The sequence below is a fragment of the Postia placenta genome (assembly GCF_002117355.1).
Source record: "Postia placenta MAD-698-R-SB12 unplaced genomic scaffold POSPLAscaffold_11, whole genome shotgun sequence".
Lineage (NCBI taxonomy): Eukaryota > Fungi > Basidiomycota > Agaricomycetes > Polyporales > Adustoporiaceae > Rhodonia > Rhodonia placenta.
In genome coordinates this window covers 52344-68036 of record NW_020169842.1, presented here as the reverse complement: position 1 = coordinate 68036, position 15693 = coordinate 52344, and the positions used below count along the sequence as shown (strand labels likewise).

Sequence of the window (15693 nt, the reverse complement as noted above, 5' to 3'; positions counted from 1 at the left end):
AAACTCCGGTTATACCATTTGTGGAACGTCCTTCAGCCAGCCTCAGCCAGCATGACCATCCCTCTCGCAAATTGGAAGAGCAGCGACTTGAAGCAGTACTTTGTGTGGAGACATCATAGATGTTATCCGTCCTAAGATTGCAAGGCACTTGCATGCACTTGCATTTGGATCGTTGAGCACGATCAGCCCGTGTGCATACGAGCAAAAATCGCACTAACGACTCTAGACTTCCCAGCAGAACCTTACAGTCTCAAGTGAGGCCAATTTCTTCAGGTCACAGCCATCTGGGTCGACGACGTCCATCGATCGTCCATGCGCTATGCCATGTCCAGCCGAAGCTTCTGCCTCACCTCGGCCCAACTTCCTGTAAGTCTATCATTATTAAGGTTGCCGTTCTGGAAGCGGTGTAAATGTATCATGGCGCGCACATACGAGCAGCGACCTACAGGTTTATGCGGAGTGTAAACGATGTGAACACTGTTTGGAGATGAGGAAATCATATCAAGCCACAGTTGCTGAAACCCATGTTTGCGGGAGTCTCGGTGGTTCTAGTAGAGAATTTGCTAATGTCTCAGCGAAGAAATCATATATGGTCGCATTCTTACTCGATATGGAGAGGCTGATCAACGTCAACACCTCTTCATCTCATGATGTCATGCATACGTCTAAAGACTCCCTGATATACCCATGCCGCTTCGATTTCATGTCGTAGTACACACAGTATAAAAGGCGAGGGCATCTTTGCATTTCCTCCCCATTGCCCTTGACCTCTCCCTCCACGTTGTGCCGACGCAGATATCGCACTCATCGCACGAAAATGCTTACCTTCTCTGGATGCACATCCTCCTCCGTGACGTAGTAAATATCAAGCTCGGCGCGTCGAAGTACACGGGCGGAGAGTGGAAGCGATCGAGGTCGGGAGCGTGAGAAACTGACAAGCAGACTTGAACTCGTGCCTGCTCCTCCGCAGCCCAGAGTATAGCCAGCAACTCCATCCCGCAGACTGGTCTCTGCCCCTGACCTCTCTCGGTCCCTTTCCGCTCCTTTTCCACTCCCTCAGAATTGCCATGCCCGACACTGCAGGCAGCCCGCGCTCGTCAGCCAGCTCCGACTCGTTTTCTTCGGGGCGGCAATCCCCCATCCATGCCTTCGACTCCTCTGCAGCCCTTATCCTCGTCCCGGATGCGGACGAGTCGGCCAGTAACACGCCATTCGACTTCACTAGTGACGACGAAAACGACGGAATGGATGACGAGGTCAACGGCCAGGCAGAGCGCGTGCAGGCGTCCGCTATCCCGCCCATGCCGCCGTTGACCGTCTTCGCATACCTCCTCGCGCCGTTCCTCAGACTTGGTGCCCTGCTGCTCCCGGACGCAGGTTTACCTTTGAAGACGTCCATCCCAGTGCTACTATTCTTCGCCGGATTGTCCGCATTTACGCGCCAGATCTGGTACATGCTAGCGCGTTATGTCGGCCGAGCCGATATGGAGGAGATTGTGCTGGAGACGTTTGTGAGAGAGCGGAGTAGAGAGGGCCGTAGGCGGATACTGCGGCAGCTCGTCCGCTTCTGCTCGGGGGCGTTCCGAGTGCTGCTGTCCGCGATGTATTTGCGAGGTTGGTGCTCAAGTATAGTGAATTATGGTATGTTGCTGAAGACAAGTGCAGTATCTGTGGATGCCCTCCTCCCCTTACTCCCTGAGACGCTATTCCTTCCGCGGAATCTTGTGGTCTCCACCCTCCTTGCGCTGACAGTATCGCCGTTCTATTTTGCGTCAACTCTGGCTGCGAACCGTGTCATCTACGCTACTTGGATCTCCTATGCGACTTACGCCGCTTGGTTTGGATGCCGGGTTCACGCACATACCCAGGGAATTATTGTCTCCAGCGTGGGCCCCCCGTCTTTGGGTCTTCTCTGGCAAGGGATCTGTGCGTATCATGCCAGTTCTCCTTAGATGCCCCGACTCATCACTCGTGATCCTGACAGCTCCAATGGTATTCACGTTCACGACGTCGTCAACTATACCGTTATATGCAGCCCTCAGAGGCACGGTGCAGCCCCTGACCACAAGGCCGAGGCAATCGCACTCATTTAAACTCCTGTCTGTGATGTCTGTAGGGATAGCGCTGTTATGTATTCTACCTCTCGCATTCTTCCAGGCGTCAGACACCCCATCGGTATGTCGCCTCGTCATTTCTCGTGACATTGGTACTGAATTCTTCAAGCCACAGGAAACATCACCTCAGACTTTGACAGTCATGACAGCAGCCTTCTATACTGCTACTATTGTACTGGCTATCCCATCAGTCCTTATACCTGCCCCCGCGCTACCCATACCATTATCCCTCCGCCGTGCTTCCTCGTTTCCATTCTCAAGACTCGTTTTGTATCTCATCCCTATCTGTCTATCTCTTTTGTCATGGCCTCTCTCGCCCATCCTCAGCGACATCACGTGGCTCCTGGCATTCCTAAGCACATACATGTTACCCGGTATGCACCATCCCACAATCTAGTAACAGTCTTGCTGACCCTGATTCTTCCAATAGCATTTATCCACATTGTGCTACACAACTTGCGCCGTCCCCTGTCCATCATCATCCCGCCCACGACGCCCGTACTCACGAGCCCGAGCAGCGCGCAGGCCGTGGAGGGCATCGACTCGCGACACGACGAGCTACTGCAGCGCAAGGAGCGCACGTTGCAACGGCGCCGCCTAGGGCGACGCATCGTCTGGGACATTGGCGTGTGGGTGCTGCTCGTGCCTGTGGGCGGTGGTGGGCTGGTCTGGGCCGCGGGGCGACTGAGCGGTCGATGGTAGTGCACGCTGGCTGGACCGGTGCTGTACGCGCGGTGTATGTGGAAAACGTGCCGTTAGACGCGGGTACGTTCGATGGATGGTGCCTGGTAGGATCGTTCTGGCAAATATTGTTTATGTATCATGTGTATTAGTATGTATGTGCTCCGTCTAAATCTCCTTTTACCTCTGTCCTTGAATGACCGGATGAGTTCGAAGCTTGCGCTTCAGATAATCTCGTTCATCTGGCATTTATACGGTGAGCAACGGGTATCAATCGCAGTTCATAATGAGTGATTTTGAATATCAGCCACCGTGACCACAACGGAGTTGTTATTTTCGAACCCAGCGCTTCTCCCGAGGTCCCGAAGTCATTTTCAACTCATCGAACCTCTAGTGTTGAAGGTGCTCGTTCGTTCGACTTAGGCCAGCCAGCAACTCTCAAGAACGCCAACATGAACACCAAAACTAGCGGAATTTGTGGTTCTTCCCAAGTACCCACCTGCACGAAGAAGCCTCCGCCGAATAGGGTCATCGCGGACGCCCGCCAGTTGGTCATCCTGAAGAGTTTATGGCAGTGTGGCCCCAACCCAACAAAGGAGCACGTCTTGCGCGCCGTGCGAGATACGGGGCTGTGAGTCGTTATGCTAGGTTCTTTCCTCTGGGTGCCGCGCAGTCGTTTGATATCTTGATGTGCGGGGCCGATGCCGCACTGCAGGAAGGAAAAGTGGATTAGGGACTGGATGCAGCGGCAGCGCAGGAACAAGAGATGGTCCCTGGCCGCCGGTTCCGCGTCTGGGAAGTCGTCTTCCACTAGAGCGTCGAGTTCGTCTGGCTCGGGCTCTGGGACTGGCTCGACGATATCAGCATCTCTTCGACGCATCAAGCAATACGAAGATCTTGGATACGGTATTGCGCACAAAGTCAACAGCATGGAAGCATCGGGCGGACGTGAAGAACATACTTCTCTCGAGGCTAGAGTATCTTTGACTCTCAAGTCTGAGGCTGCAAATGATTCTGAGGCGCCGCACTACACCCTGCCGGATGGTTTCCTTGGGATGCGCTCTTTGTCCCAGTCTCCGTCTCTGGGCTATATCCCGCTAGCATTCCCTATGATGATCCCTGGGGCCTCCGAGCATGGCCTTGGCTCTGGCAATAGCTCATATGTCTATGGTGGAACGCAGCACTCAAACATGTACTCTCAGCCTGCTATGCCTAGTGCTCCTGTCTTGCCGCCTGTGCCCAGTCAGATAACCCAAGCGCAAACGCAGGACAATGGCTCCAACATGTTTTACCTGGCTCAGTTACTTCTGGATGCAACTGACGCTCTGCCGCACGACGCCCTGCTTTACCCTGAACCCTCCAGCTATCTGTCTGCTCTGTCCCAGTCCCCAACGGGTGTCCTGTCTTTCGCACCCTCTCTGCAGTCACACTCTACATCTGTTCTGGGGCACATCATGACTGGCTCTGATGCATATTCCCGCTTTCCGCCCGCGCCGGTAGCATATACCGCGCCGTATTCTGACGTTGCTGCGTTGACGAAGAGGATTCGCGTGACGTTAGAAGACAATGCTAAAAGGGTGTCTGACGCTGAAAGCCCGGCCGGTATGGACACGCCCGAGCAATCCAGCCTGACATGGGAGACAGGTGGGTGTCCTGCACGCTCGTGCGCTGCGCATACACATAACAGACTCGTTCATGGAGCCTGCACAGATGCGCCCTTCGAGGCCCGACTCGCTAGGGACGCCATCATGCAGCGTGAAGAGTCAACCAAGAAAGATTCTGGAGGGCCTCCTCGTGTAGCTGTTTCTCCTGCCGCCGAGGAAGAAGAGGAAGCGGACGAGGAGGTGGAAGCGCTCACTCCGACCGACGAAATTCCCGCATTCATCCACCATCCGCTTTTGTACCCTGCTCAAGACAAGGGTAAAGGCGTGGGCCGCAAGCTCGACTTCAACACGATACGTGGAAACGACCCCGCTATTGCGTCTGAGACGGAAGAGGAGGTTTAGCACACCCCGAGGCTGAAGCATAGTTTCTGGGGATTGGCTGGTGTCTCGTTTTGGACACGAAATATTCTCGCTCGTTTGAATTTGAAGTTCTGTTGCCCCTCAATCAATTGTCTATACGTCTGTAATAAATGTTGCATGATCAGCCATGTCCGGTCGACCTCCTAATCACGATCCGCTTCAAAAAGTGGACGGTCTCCGTTCGGGCCCCAATTTGAATAAGTGGTGCAAACCGCCTGATGGCGAAGGCCGGCCAGACATATTCCCATTTTGGCAAGCCGTATCGTCTTACACATCTTGCCCCAGCTCCGTCATGTCGAGCTTGAGGCGGACATTTGTCGCAGAGCAAGAACGCACGGACGGGTGTGTGCACGTCTTGCTGATCACCACAGGAAGTGTTGCCTCCATCAAGGCACCTCTCATTGTGTCTGAACTTCTGTCCGTTGGTGTCCCCATTTCTACACAATAAAATGCGCCTACGCTTACGCCTTGGTTATCGTACTTCATGCCCGTCTTGCACGTCGCATGGAAGTATCGTAATGTGAAAGTTGAAGTCGTGTCCACGAAATCCTCATTGGCGTTTTTTGACGCCGCGGCAGTGGCTGGTGCCAGAGTATGGCGCGACGAAGACGAATGGACGGAAGATGTGAGTGCTCATGTGCAAGGCGTAATAAGTATAGCATACTGAGCGAAATTCTATTGCAGGGTGGATACAGAATTGGAGACCCTATCTTGCACATCGAGCTGCGCCGCTGGGCAGACGTTGTTCTCATTGCGCCCTGCTCCGCCAATACGCTATCCAAGATTGCGCATGGGATTTGTGATAACCTTGTGGTACGCCTTCGACTCTTTCATTCCACCTCATATGATATGCATCCTTTTTCAGACGTCGTTGCTGCGTGCTCTGGCTCCGACGACGCCTACTTATGTCTTTCCCGCCATGAATACATTGATGTACGAACACCCCTTGACGAACGACCATATCCGCATCGTGCGTGATGTGATAGGATATCAGATAGTCGGTCCTATAGGCAAGAAACTTGCATGTGGAGACATTGGTGTGTCGTTTTTATTCAATGACTTGTCAGTCCACCCTGATTATCATCTACGACCGCTTAGGGTTGGGAGCCATGACAGAGTGGAAGGATATTGTTCAGATCGTTGTTGATAAATTCCAACTTCTCCGCGTCCCTGACAGTTAACAGTCGCAAGCATTATTTTTGATACATGTAAACTTACAGTATAATAATGTACCTTTAGCCCTATTTTGCGACGACTTTGCAGATCATCCACCTTCCTTCCATACCAGCTCCATCCTTGGGCCTCACTTCGCCTGCTGTACACCTCTCCGCCATCCACTCGTTGACCAGCTTATCAGCCGATTCGGTGTGTTCTAGACCCGACGTGACAGAGTGGAGGGCCAGAGAATGTATAAGCCAGTGGGCCGTGCTCGGCACAGTACCAGTGTCCGGCTTAAGTTCGACATTATCACCGCAAGAGGGCAGACAATGAAGCTCTCGGTATGCACTGCGCAGTACTAGCCAGGTGGTTTCGCGAGCCTTGGCGCGTAATGCATCGTTCAGTACGCAAGCCGCCTCGAGAGCTAGATGAGCCGGCGCCCCTGCCAAAAAGTTTGCATCTTTTGCGTCAATGAGCGTGGCATCTTGTGTCTTGCTTGTCTCGGAGGCCGATTGATCGCTCTTGAGAAAAAAGCTTGTAAATGCGTGTCGACACGTCAGCTCTTCTAGATTTGCATAGCTTCTCCTACGGAGACATCTGGCGAGATCGTTCACCCAACGATACTCCTCCGAGTCTCGGGGAATGAAGGCGCGGGGAAGGGAATACAGCCGCTCAAAGTATCGGCTTTGAGATGGGTAGCTCTCGAGCAGTTCGTGCAAAAGCGACAGGATGACATTTGGTAGTGGGGAGTGGGATGCTGACGGCGGGGAAAACGGAGACGCTGAATACAGGTGCGGGAGGAGATGCGAGAGGATGGAGGCCGTCTGCTTGGTGTTGCAAAAAATTACAGAGAGGCATAACGAAGTCTCGTAGACTGTTGTTCTCGATATGAGATACACACAACGGGGCCACTAAAAATTGTCGACATACCTTCAAGGGCAAATGCGTCGCTCCGCTTCGACGATAACAAACCCTCCCGCAGCTTACCTGTGGCGACGGTGTACAGGTTAATCAACTGCGTCTTCACTTGGCAGACTTTTGCACTCACGGAAAAGGATCAGTAAATTCTCTTGTTCATTCTGCCTTCTTGTATCTACAGGACCTACAGGACGCCTTGACCTATAGGGATACTCCTTCCAGTGTTTCACTAGCTGCCGGGAACGGTGATTGACTCAAGTCCCATCTGCCGCAATAAGCGGGTGCACATACCTTGCCCTCGATAAAAACGCGATACTCCTCTTGGACTTTGTGGTCTCTCAGGCTAGAGATGATCTACGGAGTTCAGATCGCGCGCAACGTCGTCGCTCGAACTTACGCATCTCCGTCTTTGTCCAGGCCGCTACTCCGACTGACCGAAGGCATCAGCTCCATGCGCCGCTTGCCAGGCGCATATGTTTTGTGCTGTCCTCGCCCTCTCTGAAGTCCTCGTTGCATGTTAGTGGACATATTCACTGCGAGTGACTGGGTACCCGGCGGTGGAGTACTTGACATTTCGATTGCTTGAAGATAGCCCGGCAGAATGAATAAGAACGTATCTACGTCGGATAATATGTATCGCATTAATGGGGTAGTGGTAACCTGGGTCGTTGCCATTCACTATCTCGACCCGCCGGGGGTTCGATTCCCCCTTAATGCATCATATGGTAGTATGACTTTTTGCATGTCCTCGGTAACAACAAGAGCAATATAACACATCAAGGACCCCCCTGGTATAGAGCGACCAATACACATAATGACAGTTATTCATTCATTCGGGCTACCTCCTTTACCCCGTTTCCCCCTCGCTTCCAACGCGTCCAAAATGCGGCGCAGCATAGCACCCTGCATGTCTACAGTCGTCTTCAGCTCCGCAATCTGCGCACGCAGCGCCTGCGTCTCCTGGAAATCATGTCCAGTTGACGTGTGGAGCGTCCCCGGCTCGTCGCGAGGATGCCGCCACAAATCCGCCGTCACGGCGCTGGGATCCGCGCGGATGCTGTGCACAGAGATGGAGCGCTGGCGCGCGAGCGTTGGCGACGCGAGCGGGTCGATGCCATGCGCGTTGAAGACATCCTCGTGTGAGACCTGCTAATGACTCGGGGGGTTAGCGGCTTGACAGTGAGAGAGGATAGAGGACGCTCACCTGGTCCTCTTTCATCATTTCCCAGATCATGCTGAACTCACGCCCTAAAACGAACGTGGGCAGCGCGATGAGGAGCAGCCCGAAGACGAGTAGCGGGAGCGTGATAAGTCGGCCTAGGAACGAGCGAGGGGTGATCTCGCCGTAACCGACGGTCGTGATTGCTGATCATGTCATTAGCGTGGCCAGGAGATTATACACAAGACGAGATAGGAATAGCAATGACTCACTGACTATCACGAACCTAGATTAGCAGCATGGTCAGAGGGAAAGGAACCCTAAAAGTCATAAATACCTACCATGCTGCAGCGGGTATAGACTATCGCACATATAAGTACTGTTTCTCATAGAGGTCAAGCAGGTACGTACTGCAAATTGACTCGGATCGCCATCTGAATTGATGAATGTCCCGAGCACCTCGTCCCAGGTCCCTCGTTCAGCAAAGTACCTGCGTGTGCGGTTAGCTTGCGTATGGGACAGGCAGGGGCTCGGGAGTCTTACAGCAATGTACTGAAGACCACAAGAACCATGACAACGAAGAATGACAGAGCAAGAAGGGCATGTTGCGAGCGACGGAAGGAGAGGTACATTACCTCTATGGTGCTGCACGGGTGAAAAGGAGTCATTTTACGACGGTGAGACGAGGAATCAATGCATACAGGAGGATTGTGTTATTGTGGCGGAAGGGCCTGAACACTCGCAGAAGTCGGAACGTTCGTAGGATTGTGAATCTGAAGAACGTTGCCTGACGTAGTGTGAGTAAACGAAATGCAAGACAGTGCCGTCACAAACGTACCGTATCTTGGTGTAATGCTATTTCGATGTAGTAGGGCAAAATACCCAACAGGTCGATCAGTGCGAAGAACGCTGCAGAGCCGGCACATTAACGCGGGGAGGCAGAGCAGCGTGCTCGCTGAGCCATACATCCAAACCACCGAAAGAAGGTCCACAGATCTGCCGAGTGGGCGACACATCTCGCAACGTATTCGACAGTGAAAAGCACGACCAGCGCCGTCTCTAGCCCGAACCATATCTGCGGCGGAATAGAGTGGAAAGAGGGAATCGTTTCAAGCACGGTCACCACGGCGGAGATGACGATGAGAGAGGTCGTGAGGACGTGCACGACAAAGGCAGAAAAGGAGGATGTCGGCCGCTCGACGAGCATGTAGAGATTGCGTTTCCACGGGGGATGAATGGCGCTGAGGCGGGCATCGTCCTCCATACTGTCGTAGGAAGAGACATGGTGGAGCTCAGCTTCTTGCTCGGTATCTTCAGGGTCTACTCGTGCGTAGTCAGAGCGTGCTGCCGCCGGTGAACGAACTCTGGCAAGAGGTATGGACTCGGACATGGGAAGGCTGCAGCGGAACCGAGCTGAGGTAACTTCAATGAACGCAGTTGAGGATAGACGCGTAGTGCAGTCGCGGTCATGTGCTGATTGCACCGCGTCTAGTCAGACGCGCTGATACTGATACTGCCAACAGCAATCCCTCAATAAATTGTGCGGCCAACAGTTGTGTCAGCTTTGGTAGTTGTCCCAAATACAATGCCTACCTGAGCAGTCGGCAGACGCCCTTACTTCGAGTTTTGCGACAGAAACTCGACTATCAACACAGCCTATATATATATACTTGAACGATAGCCTGCCAAGTGAAGACCTTCCTGTGCAAGGTCGACAAAAATACAATGCATTAAGGGGGAATCGAACCCCCGGCGGGTCGAGATAGCGAATGGCAACGACCCAGGTTACCACTACCCCATTAATGCCACGAAACTATATGCGGGAGTAACATTCAGGGCTCTGCAGGATGTCTTCGTCTCCTTTTGTCACGACTGCAGCTGTCTACGGATATCGACGTCTGATTTCAGGAGGCTAGCATGGAGGGGTTAGGACGATGCAGAAAGTGTTCTTCAACGTGGACCTAGGCAACTGGTTTCGGCAGCGTTATCGCCACACAATTGAACGCTCGTATGCAATGCATGGGCGCCGGAAAAGGCGTCTATCTGATTTGCGCAGTCCCGGGGTCAAAGCTCGAGAGCTACAAAAGTGATTGTATTGGCCGCGCGGCCACACAGTTACCTTTCCATCCCACTCTCCATCGTCGTGCTCGACGACTGTTGATCCTTCCTCCAACTCTCTCACTCTGGCCTTACAGCGAAGGTGAGCATGGCCCGATTGTTTGTTGTGGCGTCGCGAGCGGGGATTATGACGGAAGAGAAGAGTCCCTGTTTTACTGGAGTGGTAAGAGCCTGTTATCATGAGATTGGCTGGGCACTTCTGTCAAGGCCACTCAAGGGCGCCACGCTTGTGGGCACCGCAGTCCCGGAGGCGGGCCAGGCCGTGTGGCGAAGGCGCGGCCCATATGTGGCATTCGTTGATAAGGGTCGCGCTGCGATACGGGTCTACGCTAGTAGAGTCCTGGTAAATCGCAAATCCTGATGCAAGCAGGTGTGCGATGTGACTGATGTCCTTATATCGACGTGCTATGCCAACAAGGACAAGGTGATAATGGCGCAGGCGAGATTATTTATTATGCTTGACACGCCCAAAATTATCTGGGCCCGGTAATCAGGCGTGATAACTGCTACTAGTACTTTATATGTTATGGCTGTGGCGTGTACTGCGAGGAGAAAGTGTCCGTTCGAGGGGTGTGGCTGGACCGAGATCATCAGTTCGAGCTCGTCATGCTCTCGAAATCGGACTGCTGACCTTCACTTCGACCTTCTCTCTCGTGTTGATGGCCGTTTCTCCCCGTTATTGACACACCTTGCGTTTTGGTCTTTGTTGTCTAGCGAGAATAGCACTATGGCAGACTCGGAGCAGCCGGAAACACCAGACAAGCCGGTGTTCCATACTCGAGGCTACCAGCAGGAGCTCCTGGAAGAAAGTCTGCGCATGAATCTGGTCATTGCGCTCGATACGGGCTCGGGGAAGACTCACATAGCGGTCCTCCGGATGAAATTAGAGGCGGAACGCGAATTAAATAAGGTGAGCGAGGCTCAGCTTGACCAATAACAACCGGCACAGAGCACTGTCACAGATTTCCTGGTTCCTGGCACCCACAGTAGCTCTCGTTGAGCAGCAATGCAACGTTATCAAGACCGCTATTCCGGTCAACGTCACCATGATTTCGGGCGCATCTGAGCCCAACCAATGGAAAGATTCAGCTCTGTGGCGGCGTATCCTGAGTGCCCACCGCATCATTGTGTCCACGCCGCAAATCCTTCTCGACGCGTTGCGCCATGTAAGCTTATTTTTTATAACCACACTTCGTCGCCTGATTGTATGGTGTGCGTTGCAGGGTTATATTCATTTAGGGCAAGACGTTGGGCTCTTGGTCTTCGATGAAGCGCATCACGCAATCTCCAAACATCCATACAACGTGATTATGCAGGAATTCTACCACACCCTTCCCCCACGCCCCAATTTGGACTTGCCAGTAGGCAGCGTGAGGCCGATGATACTAGGCCTAACAGCAAGTCCAATATATGGCGGCAACGTTGATGCGTCGTTCGAGTAGGTCAAAGTGTTGTCTTTTGACGCTCTGGTTGAACGTTCTACTTTCAGGGCGCTAGAACACAACTTAGACAGCACAATCCGCTCCTCTAGCAGGAATCGAGCGGAGCTGGCCCAGTATGTACATCGGCCAATATTCAAGCACGTTATCTACGATCTCCCGGACTACGCCGAAGGCCCAATACCGTCGCAGAACTATAACTCGCTGCAGAAGGTAGTGGATTCACTCAACATCGAGAATGACCCTTACGTCCGGTCCTTGCGTGCACAACTTGCGAAGGCCCGCTCCGCTGATGAGCGACGGCGCATCGACCAGAAACTCTCAAAGACGGTCGATAAACAAGACACGTTTTGCCACAAGGGTTTGCGGGACTTCGCTCGGGCGGCGCTCGACATCTGCAATGACCTTGGCCCGTGGGCGGCAGACTGGTACATTGTGAAGGTGATAGAGCAGGCTCGCTGTGCTGCGAACCCGTACAACAATATCATGTCGTCGTGGGAGAACAACGAAAAGCGGTATCTGCTGGACTGCCTGGATAAGGTGCACACGATTCCTGCCTCTTTACACCTAGACGACATCTACGCAGAGATCTCGCCGAAGGTACGGGCGCTCGTAAGCTGCCTCGTCGCAGAAGAGGCCGAATTCCGTGCGGAAGACGAGACATACAGTGGGCTGGTCTTCGTCACGCGGCGCGACGTCGTCCTTGCGCTCGCGGAAGTACTCCAGCGTCTGCCGGAGACGGCGCATTTTAACCTCGGATGCCTGCTAGGCACCTCCTCGAGCTTTCAACGACATTCGTTCCTTGACATCACGCGTGAGATGGTTAAGGATTCCCAGACAGACACGCTAGGCGAGTTCCGATGTGGAGAGAAAAATCTCATCATTTCTACTTCCGTCGCGGAGGAAGGCATCGATATCCAAGCGTGCGGGAGTGTCGTTCGTTTTGACCCTCCGCCGAACGTCGTCGCCTGGGCCCAGAGCCGAGGTCGCGCACGCAGGAAACGCAGCAGCTTTATACTCATGTTTGATAACAGTGGTGCATCGCAGCAAACGGTCCGGAAGTGGGAGGAGACGGAGATGCGCATGATGCAGCTGTACAACGATCAGAGTCGGGTGACGAATGTGCCGCTCGATGAGGACGATGAGGACGACAATGAGTGCATATACAGCGTTCCTTCGACCGGGTACGTTTACACACGCCAAAATAATGACACATGGACCGTCTAACCTTGTTGCCGTGTAGTGCGGTGCTCACACTCCAGTCATCTACAAGTCACTTGAACCATTTCTGTGCTGTGCTCCCAAATGCTGGATATGGTGGACAGATGGCGCTATATGAGCTCGATCCGCCGGAATATCCAGAGGATTGGCACTTAAAGCCTAACCGTAGTGGAGGCCTTCAACCGTACAAGGGTCCTTGGGGTGCCACGGTCACATTGCCCCGTGCGGTGCCACAGCAGTACGTGTCTGTTTATATTTCAGTTACGGGCTGTTTTGATGAGGATGCTGTCAGCTTGCGCTCGTTCTCCACCCCGCAGGTGCACAAAACGAAGCGGTCGGCGCAGAGGCACGCCGCCTTCAAGACGTACGTAGAATTGCACAAGGCAGGCCTTCTCAACGACCATCTCCTCCCTCTGTCAAGCGCAATTGAACCTGAAAACGCAGAGCAAGTGAAGAAGCTCTTGGAGGATATAGAGAAGCGCGCAGGGACCGAGCGCGTCTCCATCCAGATGGACCCGTGGACTTCCAAGGCGGACGATGACCAGTGGTGGGAGACGAGGATGATAATCGAGGGTCTGCCTGCTCTGCGAATGATTACACGGAATCGGCTGCCTCAATTGAACTCAGAAGACTCACCCACTCTATACATTCCTGGCCGTGGTGCCGTAAAGACTCATTTACACGCAGTGGGCTTATTCCGGGGCGACCAAGAATTCATAGAGAAAGCTCGTGTCTACACAACACGCCTGTTCGCCACCTTGTACAGTGCTCATATGAAACCCAACGCAGCCGACTACTGCTACCTCTTCTTCCCAGAATCCGAGGGAAAGGACGAGCCACTATGGAATGAACGACGAGAGTGGATGAAGAGACGAGTCAGTCGTGGACTCAGCGTCCCACTGGAGAACGTAGGAAGAGCTAATGCTGAGCATCTCGCTAAAGCCTATGGTCTCCCGCCAGACCTCGCATTGGTCCGACCTAACAACAAATTTGGCAAAGCCCTTCGGTTCACGAGATGGCGCCATGATCCACTAACTATCGACGAGGAGGCAGAATTGCTGGAGGGCTATGAAGGGTTCCCGGACGTCGAACTTACATACCCCCTCATCCATGCTCAGCCGTTCGTACAACGTGCTAATTTCCTGGTCCCGCTGGACTCCGATACCCAAGGGCTGAACCACGACCCGCCACTCTTCCTCCTGCCCCGCTATACGACGGTGGAGCTGATATCTGTGGATGACGTCGAGCACTCAGCGCTCATTCCCTCCATCCTCAGATCGCTCGCCAATACACTGACCGTCAAGGCTCTTCGGGAAGAGCTTCTCGTTGGGTCACCAGTAGCTGATGTACCCCACATCCTTCTCTCGACAGCTCTGACGGCGCCTGTCGCCCAGGAGCTGATCAACTATCAGCGGTTAGAGACTCTTGGTGACACCGTGTTGAAGTATATCACCAGTATCAAACTCTTCGCAGACTACCCCCTTTGGCACGAGGGCTACTTAGCACGAAGGAAAGACCACGCGGTATCGAACGTGCAGCTTGCGAAGTGTGCTATTTCCAAGGGTCTCTACCAATGGATCATTCGCGACAGGTTCGTGCCGAGGAAATGGAGACCCCATTACATGTCGGGCCCAGAGGACATTGGTTCGAAAACGGAAGGCGCGAATGGCAATAACGACGATAAGAAGAAAAAAACGAAAACCCAAGAGCTCTCAACAAAGGTTCTAGCAGACGTAGTCGAGTCGCTCATCGGCGCCGCGTACGAGCACGGCAGCTTCGATTTGGCAGTAAATTGCATTTCCATCTTCGGTCTCGGACTCCCTTCATGGCAAACGATACCCCAGCACTTCGACAACATTGTGACCAAGATTGAAGAACTTGATTATCCTCCTCCTCAGCTGAGTCTCGTCGAGACGATGCTCGGCTATGAGTTCACTCACAAAGCCCTCCTTGTGCAGGCCCTCACCCATGCCAGCTATCATGGAGATCTTACCACGATGTCGTACGAGCGACTTGAATTCTTGGGAGACTCCGCGCTTGATATGGTGGTGACGGATTGGCTATATCATGCGCCCGGCCAGGACGGCAAGGGCTTCAAGCCGGGATACATGCATATCTACAAAGAGGCTCTGGTCAACTCGCATTTCTTGGCGTTCATATGCCTCAGAACGCGCACCACGCAGGAGGCCACCATGGCGAATTGGACGCGCGCGAGCGGAATGTCAGAGACAACCGAGCAGCATGATATCTATCTATGGCAATGTCTTCTACACTCCAGTCATCGCGTGCTTGACGATCAGCATGTCACTGCAGATCGCTTCAAGAGGAGCGGGGAGGCGATTCACGAGGCGCTCACCAAAGGCGAACTGTATCCATGGGCGGCTCTGACCAGCTTGCAGGCCCCGAAGTTCATCAGCGACATGGTCGAGAGTTTGCTCGGTGCCGTCTTCGTCGATTCAAAGGGCACTCTCGACGCCGTCCGTGCAGTCCTCCGGAAGTTGGGCATCATGGACATGATAGAGCGCATTGCTCGCCAGGAAGTCGACGTCCAGCACCCGATCTCCCGTCTCTGTATCTGGGCGGCCAAGCAGGTGCCTCAAAAGCAGGTGAAGCTCCAAGTCAACAAGGCCCATGGCAATGTCAGCTGCGCGGTCATAATTGACGACGAGCAAGTCGCGGAAGTAACGGAAGTGTATCGGAGCAGGGCCAGCCAAGAGGAGGTGCGGTTCGCTGCCGCGGAACAAGCGATACAGCTGCTGCGTGTCGCCCAGCAGCAGGATGAGTGGGATGATGTTTCCGAATATGGTGACTGGTGAAGTCTTCACGGTCGCTGCTGACACACTCTCGTCGATCTATATTGC

The 15693-nt window shown here is 53.5% G+C and overlaps 4 protein-coding genes and 2 non-coding genes across 6 annotated transcripts; 4 read left to right on the top strand and 2 right to left on the bottom strand.

Moving 5' to 3' along the window:
- Window positions 1–2417: 2417 nt before the first annotated feature.
- Window positions 2418–4801, top strand: POSPLADRAFT_1048140 (hypothetical protein; the record flags this gene model as incomplete). The annotated part of the gene is made up of 5 exons (XM_024479448.1): window positions 2418–2772; window positions 2817–2879; window positions 3219–3426; window positions 3511–4439; window positions 4506–4801. The coding sequence occupies 5 exons, from the start codon at window positions 2418–2420 to the stop codon at window positions 4799–4801; spliced, it is 1851 nt and encodes a 616-aa protein (XP_024336434.1).
- Window positions 4802–5111: 310 nt separating this feature from the next.
- POSPLADRAFT_1183305 (hypothetical protein) lies at window positions 5112–6063 on the top strand (the record flags this gene model as incomplete). Its single annotated transcript, XM_024488992.1, has 5 exons — window positions 5112–5240; window positions 5331–5444; window positions 5504–5632; window positions 5685–5856; window positions 5918–6063. 5 exons carry the CDS (start codon window positions 5112–5114, stop codon window positions 5998–6000), a joined length of 627 nt encoding a protein of 208 aa, XP_024336433.1. The 3' UTR covers window positions 6001–6063.
- On the bottom strand, window positions 6061–9444 carry POSPLADRAFT_1048138 (hypothetical protein; the record flags this gene model as incomplete). The annotated part of the gene is made up of 11 exons (XM_024479447.1): window positions 6061–6851; window positions 6908–6964; window positions 7183–7238; window positions 7293–7512; window positions 7747–8041; window positions 8100–8260; window positions 8462–8544; window positions 8598–8699; window positions 8756–8841; window positions 8893–8963; window positions 9021–9444. The coding sequence occupies 11 exons, from the start codon at window positions 9442–9444 to the stop codon at window positions 6061–6063; spliced, it is 2346 nt and encodes a 781-aa protein (XP_024336432.1).
- POSPLADRAFT_t113 lies at window positions 7534–7613 on the top strand. The gene has a single exon. It is a non-coding gene; the product is annotated as a tRNA-Gly (tRNA).
- Window positions 9445–9780: 336 nt separating the features above from the next.
- Window positions 9781–9860, bottom strand: POSPLADRAFT_t102. The gene has a single exon. It is a non-coding gene; the product is annotated as a tRNA-Gly (tRNA).
- A 1039-nt stretch (window positions 9861–10899) lies between these two features.
- POSPLADRAFT_1149188 (hypothetical protein) lies at window positions 10900–15648 on the top strand (the record flags this gene model as incomplete). The annotated part of the gene is made up of 6 exons (XM_024486280.1): window positions 10900–11082; window positions 11135–11338; window positions 11396–11610; window positions 11662–12795; window positions 12855–13070; window positions 13125–15648. 6 exons carry the CDS (start codon window positions 10900–10902, stop codon window positions 15646–15648), a joined length of 4476 nt encoding a protein of 1491 aa, XP_024336431.1.
- Between the last annotated feature and the right edge of the window lie 45 nt (window positions 15649–15693).